This window comes from Pinus tabuliformis, chromosome 1_2 (genome assembly GCF_031772625.1).
Source record: "Pinus tabuliformis cultivar Carrire ecotype Pingquan chromosome 1_2, CPIR1, whole genome shotgun sequence".
NCBI classification, from domain to species: domain Eukaryota; kingdom Viridiplantae; phylum Streptophyta; class Pinopsida; order Pinales; family Pinaceae; genus Pinus; species Pinus tabuliformis.
Genome location: NC_142298.1, coordinates 376,128,580 through 376,136,862, shown reverse-complemented (window position 1 = coordinate 376,136,862; position 8,283 = coordinate 376,128,580). Strand labels below are relative to the sequence as shown.

The following is an 8,283-nucleotide window of genomic DNA, read 5'->3' as shown; positions in this document are numbered from 1 at the left end:
TTCCAAAATTTAATTGGAAAAAAGAGGTGTGGTCGAGTGATGACTAAATAAAGTCTATGCAAAATGCACATCTTCCTGCCACTCTTTGGAGAATTTAGTGAACCAAAATTTTATGGTTCTCACAGAGTTGCAAAATGCACATCTTCCTGCCACTCTTTGGAGAATTTAGTGAACCAAAATTTTATGGTTCTCACAGAGTTTCAGATTTTTCAGAGAACCCCTTGTTGCATGGTGAAAGTATGATAAAAGAAATTATGGACATAAAAATTATGCATTTTTCAAAACTCCCTCTTCAAAACTTTGGATGACAGGTTTCTATCCAGCACCTTACAAATATGCAAGGTTGAGAGCAGGGAACCTGTCAGTCAATATTCTGGGCAGAGGTTCGGAGGAATGGTCAAGGCTAACTGAACCCTGAGGGGAACCGATTTAGTTCTAAATTCATAAAAATTAATGCATTTTTATATATGAAGCGTATTGTACTAGAAGATGTCCAAAGTTTTATGTTTATGAGTTATTAGTAGATGCATGGAACCTTGGATTTATTAATGGAAACCAGTATAGAGATACATATTGGAACCATAAGATGTATTCAACGGTAACCTGAAGCTTCTCAATTTGAGGCATAGCTCATAATCATGTTTCATTATAATTGGGTGACTTTTTAATGAGCTAATATCCAAATACAGTAATCTTTCGCACATGGAGGATTCTAATCTTATTTCTAACTAACAAGGGAACCTAATCATAACAACCTCCTAACTAGTTAGTGAGTTTTTTTAATGAGATCACATTACACTTATTCAAAACTAACTAACATGGATTTTTTTGTAATAATAAAAAGCATAGTGGACCTAGTCCACTTCACATTGAATAACCTTCAGATCCACTTCACATTGAATAACCTTCACTATTCTAAATTAATGGACCTTTCCCAACTCCACCACCCTTCAAGCAACATTACACTACACCCCTAGAGAAATCATAACACTCCACTCGACTTAGAAAATTGTTTCCCACATAGCACTCCACTAAACTTAAAAAATTGTTTCCCACCTAACACTCCACTAGACTTAGAAAAATGTTGCCCACACTGTTTATCATTAAGAAGTACAACCATAATTAAGGTCCCATGGACAAGTGTTGACAATAGTGCTAAAGTAAACCAAGAAACCAATGGCCACGTACAAGTGTAGTCATCATGCTGAAGTAGTCCTAAACCAAGAAACCAATGGCCACGTACAAGTGTAGTCATCATGCTGAAGTAGTCCTACAAGCTCCATCATAAGCTTAGATCCATGTACAAGTGTTACTACCACGCTGAAGTGAAGCACCAATGCAACACTATATTCATTTCCCAAACTCAATGTTGGATGAAATTTATTTTTTTAGGGTTTTTTTGGGAAAAAATATCTTATCCTTAAAAAGAGTTACAACCATAAACGATGGTCCTGTGTGGATGAGTGTTGACAACAATGCTAAAGTAAAGTAAAATAAAAGAACCAATGTCTCAATAAACGATGTGTGGATGAGTGTTGACAACAATGCTAAAGTAAAGTAAAATAAAAGAATCAATGTCTCAATAAACGATGGTGCTGTGGATGAGTGTTGACAACAATGGTAAAATCAATCAACCAATGGGATGAGTGTTGACAAAAATGCTAAAGTAAAATCAAAGAACCAATGTTTATGCACAAGTGCTAGCTAGCCATTATGGTAAAGTAGTCCCAGAAGCTCCACAACTAAAGTCAAGCACCAATACAACAATATGAATATTCATGTACAAGTGTTACTACCATGAATGATGAAACATGCTAAAGTCAAGCACCAATACAACAATATGAATATTTTGATTTCCCAAACTCAAAGATGGGTAATGTTTTTTTCTTTAGTGTTTATATATATATATATATATAAATCCAAGTGTTACTCCCATACTAAAGTCAAGAACCAATACAACAATATGAAGTTGGATAATGTTTTTTCCTGTAGTGATCTATAACTAGTTCCTTCAAATTATATTTGTCTCAATCCTTTTTTTCCATTTCAAAGGATACCATTCATAGCTAAATATAAAAGACTATTTTTTCCATTTCAAAGGATACCATTCATAGCTAAATATAAAAGACTATACAAATGACAGTAGTATAATTTAAAGAAAGCGAATGAAGAATAAAATATGGACAATTGTAATTTAGGAAAAATGACTTCTTTCAAGGTTTTATTTGATGTATATTAGATAATATATAACCGCATATATATAGATACTCACTGAACAATGATTTTAGTATTATCTATAAAATATAAATCCAACAAAGCAAATTAAAAATCAAAATCATTTACATTTTTAATTTCATATATTATGTGAACCAAAAAAATACTTATCATATATCCTTTTACCTATTTAATTCCATATATACATTTCAAACAGATACGCCATATTGGGGATAGAATGTAAACCCAACGAAGAAAGCACGAGGATAATTCAATTATTTTAAACTTTGACTTATTTAAAATCATATAAATATCAATAAAATCGGATATTTTCCATATTCTTCCAACATAAGCATTATCCCTTTTTTCAAAGAAGGTTAAATTTAACTTTCCAGAGAGCAGTATTAAAGTAGGTTACAACTACCTGTCCACTCCCTGGGCCAATGTGGAGTCTACAAAGTCAACAGTCATACCTCTCCATATGGTACTACGCACTGTTTTATATCTAGTCATAGGAATTGACAATTGATAGTATATTTTGCTGACCACAAGAATATTTTAAAACTTGACAAATAAGAATATTTTGCTGACCACAAGAATATTTTAAAACTTGATAAATTATCTAGTCATATTCAATTTCAGTGTCATTGAGTTTCGATTTAGTTAAAAAAATCCAAAAACTTATTTTCAAACTGAGCATTATATGCTCATTTATCAAGCATAACTGGAGAATCAGCGAACTCTCAACATTATATTTGAGACACATTGTTCTGCTTGGTTGCTGAAATTTTCAATTTCAGCAGTTCTTCAACATTTTACAAACTTTCACAATTATATTCTACAAAGTACACATTATTAAAATCCCAGATGTTATTGATCGATAAATTGTTATAATTTCATCTCAGAAACTTTCAGAATTATATTCTACTACACTATTAGAATCTCAGATATCATTGATCGATAGACTGTTATAATTTCATCACATAGTGAATTTACTACAACATATACAACATTACTGTAAGCATTGCTAAGAAGCAATGGCAGAATCATATGAATTATGCTCATATTCTTGCATGACATTGACTAGCTTCGCATATCTTTGGCTTAACATTTCTCTTCTTTACGGTCACGCTTTTGATCTACTGGTCCTCTTTAATAATTATATATTCATAGCAATGCAGTCATATTTACACAAGGCTGCTCATTGCACAGACTATTCTATCCAGCATAACACTTTGCCCATATTTCCTCTTCTCGGATTATTCTATCCAGCATGGCATTTTTCTCATATTTCCTCTTTTCCAAGTGCCAGGAAAAGGATGGAGTCAAAAGAATCATATCATGCACCTGCCCACTAAAAGTAGAATTTTTGGTTCGCAGATTTGATCACCTTCCTTTTGTTCACTGAAACTCTATTCCTTACTCTCTTCCAGATTGCTTCCTGCAACCGCAGATGAAAAAAAATTGCTATTAGTAAACGTAATGGCCATTTAATAGAAAAGCCAAAATCTCCCAGTAAACTAAATTATCATAGCTGCATCATAGTTGATTAGATCAAGATAGAAAACAAATTGGCAACTGAAAAGAACTATTTTAAAGACTATCATACAAACAAATACTTGCTGAAAACTTGGTATAATATCTTCTATTTCTGATTCATAACTGTTAACAGAGAATAAAATTAATAGCATTATGAGCAGGATTCTTTTAGCCTACCCCTCTAAGCTTTAGTCTGAATCAGGGTATCAAAGTTACATATATATGAAAGTATCTATTCAGCTTTTTCATTGTTCTTTGGTAATTATAAATGGATCTTTGAGTTCGTTTAATTAGTTCGAAATTCAAATAGATTGATGTTCAAGCCCAATTGAGTTCCATTGAATTAGCTATTGAGCTACCCTCCATTCAGAACCCAGATATAGAAGTGAAAAGGGGGTTTCTGGTGAAAAGGGGAACTAAATATGGACAACTAGCTTCCAGTTAAAAACTTAAAATCTTATGCTGAACATATTATTCTGAACTCCACATCTATTAAGCTGGATCAAATCTCTTGCCGTGTAAATTTTTTAATGATTTAATAAATTAATATAAATCTGGTTGCAGATGAAGAGGGGTAACAATATTTTTATGTAAATATCACATTTATAATTCGTCTATTTATGTATAATTCTGGATTTTTCTTTTTATCCCTATATATATCTACCCTTATATCTTTATATATATATATATATATATATATAAGCTTAGCAAGACTACATCTTCATCATATCCAATATATCGCCCAAATCGAGGCATATCCATCCTTATATTAAGCCTACATCTCATTGAGTTTATTTTTGTTTATATTTATATTTCGCAGTTTTGGCTAACATATAGTATTACTCTAAGTATTATAATCTTTTTAAATAGAAAATTAAGCCTAACATTTTTATAATATTAGATTGTAAATGCAGCTCAATGAGTCAATAGTGTCAATGCAACCCCAATTTCTCAAGAAAAATAGGCATACAGCCATAAAAATACTATTAACAGGACAACCGAAATTGTAAAGGGCTTGCCTGACTCAAAAACGCAGATATATCCACCTCAAAATTGCTCTGGGTATTAGAGGACATGGCACCCCACTTTACTATTGAAAGAAAACAATTCACATTAGAGAATAGCTTCTTTTAATGGGAGTGCAGCCAAATCCACACAGTACACAGGCATGCAAGCCGCAAAAGGAAATTACCACAAGAAAGTCACAAAGAAAGATGAATACGAGGCCTGCCTATTTCAGACTAAGGGACCAAATTAACACAACAGCTGGAAGAGAGTAAAAATAATGGCCATTTTACATTGGCTGCTAGTTTTAGGTGTATTTAGGATCAATTTGGGTTAAGCCAAACGACTTTGCATGAAATAATGCAGGATTTAATAGTTTATTAAATTTTGATGTTATGGAATTTTGAAGGATTAGCATTGACAGTATACAGGAAGATACAGAAGGAATGTAAATAACTGCTAAGCTGCATAATTTTTGTTTACAATTTTTGTACTACACCTTTTTACTCTGTCTCATTGATCTTACAGGCTGTGCTGAGGGAGGAGGTGGGGTGATTGGGGTTCGATAAAGTTTATGCACAATAGAATTCAGAAAAGAAAAATTCCTCAGTTTCTATGGGTTGTTTCAGATTTTTCTGAGTTAACCCTGCCTCTAATTGTAGAACCATGACCTGAACCATAATTGAGGTGGAACCGGGATTTCTGATTATGCACATTTTAACATAAAGTTTAATTTTTTTTTACAAAGTGTTTTTTTTATACATGTTTACCCTAGAGATCTTGTAGGATTTTGATGACCACATAAATAATTTCTGCGTGAATCCATCACCTGAAATGAGTGCATTTTTACATGAAGTTTAGAACTTTTTTCACAATTTTTTTTGTAATGCTTTTTAATTATGTCTCATAGATCTTATGGGTTTGCTGAGGACATAAATAAAGTCATTCTAAAATTCAATTGAAGAAAAGGAGGTGGTGAAGTGATGGTTAAATAAAATTCATGCAAAATGCACATTTTCCTGCCACTCTTCGCAGAATCTAGTGGACCAAATTTTATGGTTCTCACAGAGAGTTTCAGATTTTTTCAGAGAATCCCTTGGTACAGGGTGGAAGCATGATAAACGTGGAACCATGGGCATGAAAACTATGCATTTTTCAGATCTCCCTATTCAAATCATTGGATGACAGATTCCTATCCAGAACCTTGCAAATATGTAAAGCTTGAGAGTAGTGAACCTGTCATTCAATATTCTGCGCAGAGTTCCGGAGGAATGCTTACTGAACAATGAGGGGAACCGTGATTTCTGCCTAAATTCGTGAAAATTATTGCATTTTTATATGAAGCGTATCCTACTCGAGGATGGGCATCAAGTTTTATGTTTGTGAGTTACTACTACATGCACGAATTTGGATTTATTAATTATGGAAACTAGTACAGTAACACATATTGGAACTGTCAGATGTATGCAACCTGGAGCTTCCCAACCTCAGGGAAATGGTCTGGGGTTAAGATGGGTTTCTCCCAGATGGATGAGGGTAAGCAGTGCAAAATGAACCTGAGGAAAGTTGCCATTCAAATTTATGGGAACACGCCCTTTACATACTTTGTCCAGGTTTAGGGGCTGTATATGAATAACTGTACATAGCAGCAATTGCAGAAGAAGAAAAGGGCAGGAGGGTAGAAAAGGATACTTACAAAGAATCTGGAGCTTCTTTCTTTTCTTCGGATAACCCATCTTCCTCTCTTCTTCTTCTGAGCACCAATTTTCCCCTTCTTGTCACTTCCAAGCATTGTGGAAGAATAGAAGGTTGGCATCTTTTCTTCCACCGCTTCTGCACCTGAAACACCATGTACACTGAACCCACCATCTATTTTTTCTGGGTAATACAGCAAGTTGTCCACGTCATCATCAGGCTTCATCTCCAGAAATCCAATGTCAGAGCCAGTGGACGACACACATTCATATCTACAACCATTCTGCGGTTTCTTGTTTTTCTGCCACCTCAGACATCTTGCCCACAAGTCCAGAATTCTCTTCGTCTTCTTCCAGCTCCCACCAGGCTTCTTGGGCTTCTCATCCTGAGAGCACACCACGTCGTTACAGTCAGGGAGAACTGAGGCAGCTGACTCATGAGAAGACGTGGACGAGTCCCAGCTGGTCTTATGCCCATTCAAAATGCTTCGGGGTGAATCAACCAGAGTCTTGTCATCGAAGGTCTGCCCGATCATGCCCCTCTGCTGCTGGATTGGAACTCTCAGGGAATCGAACTCGGGGCGTGTGGAACTGGACAGGCATTTAAGAGAGGCACTCCGACAAAGCCTTATATTCTTCGAAGGGGATTCAACTCCGCGCTCAGCCAAGCTGCTGTTTGTGCGGTCGAGGAGGAGCTGGAGCCTAGGAGGAAGATGCAAGGACTTGGACGTTGTGAGCTCGAAGTTCCCACGAGCCTTGGGCTTCCCAGGAGCTTCTTCCCACTGGAAGGGAATCGAAACAGGGGCTATCAGGGGAGGAGTCTTGGTGCCCTGAGGCTCCGGGAGCTCCCACAGGGAAGAAAAAATGGCGAGCCTAGGAGTTGAACTCTGTTCTCCCTCGTCTGAGACATCGATCGCAGGTGAGATTGCAGGCGCCATTGCTGTGCTGATCAACACAGACTCAAAATGCTTCTGCGAGGTAGGATTTTAAAGGCCCTCAAAAACCATTAAGAACTCGTGAGTGAACTAAGACTAAAAGCCAATGGAGCATAAATGAATGAACTGTGGAGGGAGGTACCGTCGGCAAGAAAATGCAGTCCAAGGAAATACAGTCCCCAAGTTCCAACCGGAATGTCGTGCTTCAGAGTCACGAGAAATGACTCGACAGTGGGTGGTGGCTGCTTGCAACAGAATTCAAAACCGGACACGGCGCTGTTACGTGCGACGTCACTCTCCGTTGTGTGAGAGACGAGGTTGTCAGCATGCAGCCTCCACCACTCGCCAGGTTTTACATCGTAGTCCGGTCACGAGAATCTTCCTTGGACTTTAACTTCCATAAGCTGTTCTGCATGAACATTGACCAAACCCAGAGGCCACGAGTGTGATGGGAGCGGTCTAACCCTGAGAAGTTTTGATCTTTTTGCTGGAATGGGGTGATAGCTTTTTTCTTCCACTTAAAATGGATGTATTTTATTATTTAAAATGTGTTTTTAAATGTATAAAAAGATAGTTAGCTGTTTTTAAAATGGATGTATTTTATTATTTAAAATGTGTTTTTAAATGTATAAAAGGATAGTTAGCTGTTTTTATTGATGAGAAGGAATTTTAATGTGATGGATTTGAAAGAAAAATTTTTAAACAATTTTCTTCACAAATCGGAGTCTAAAAAATGTTGGTAACTTGATCTAGTCAAGTTTACACAAACTACTTAACAATCTCTCTTTAAATTTGATTTAAGGAGATTAACCTCGTCCCAATCATTCATCAACCATCTCACTTGAGATCTCACATTCCCCCTCTCCCCCCTCAAGCTAGGATACTAGTACACTTGC

The 8,283-nt window shown here is 36.0% G+C and overlaps 1 protein-coding gene across 1 annotated transcript; it reads right to left on the bottom strand.

Annotated features, from left to right (window-relative positions):
- Window positions 1–3,066: 3,066 nt before the first annotated feature.
- LOC149205939 (uncharacterized) lies at window positions 3,067–7,784 on the bottom strand. The gene is made up of 2 exons (XM_089395228.1): window positions 6,455–7,784; window positions 3,067–3,655 (listed from the first exon to the last, which is right to left on the bottom strand). Exons 1-2 carry the CDS (start codon window positions 7,388–7,390, stop codon window positions 3,569–3,571), a joined length of 1,023 nt encoding a protein of 340 aa, XP_089251354.1. The 5' UTR covers window positions 7,391–7,784; the 3' UTR covers window positions 3,067–3,568.
- Between the last annotated feature and the right edge of the window lie 499 nt (window positions 7,785–8,283).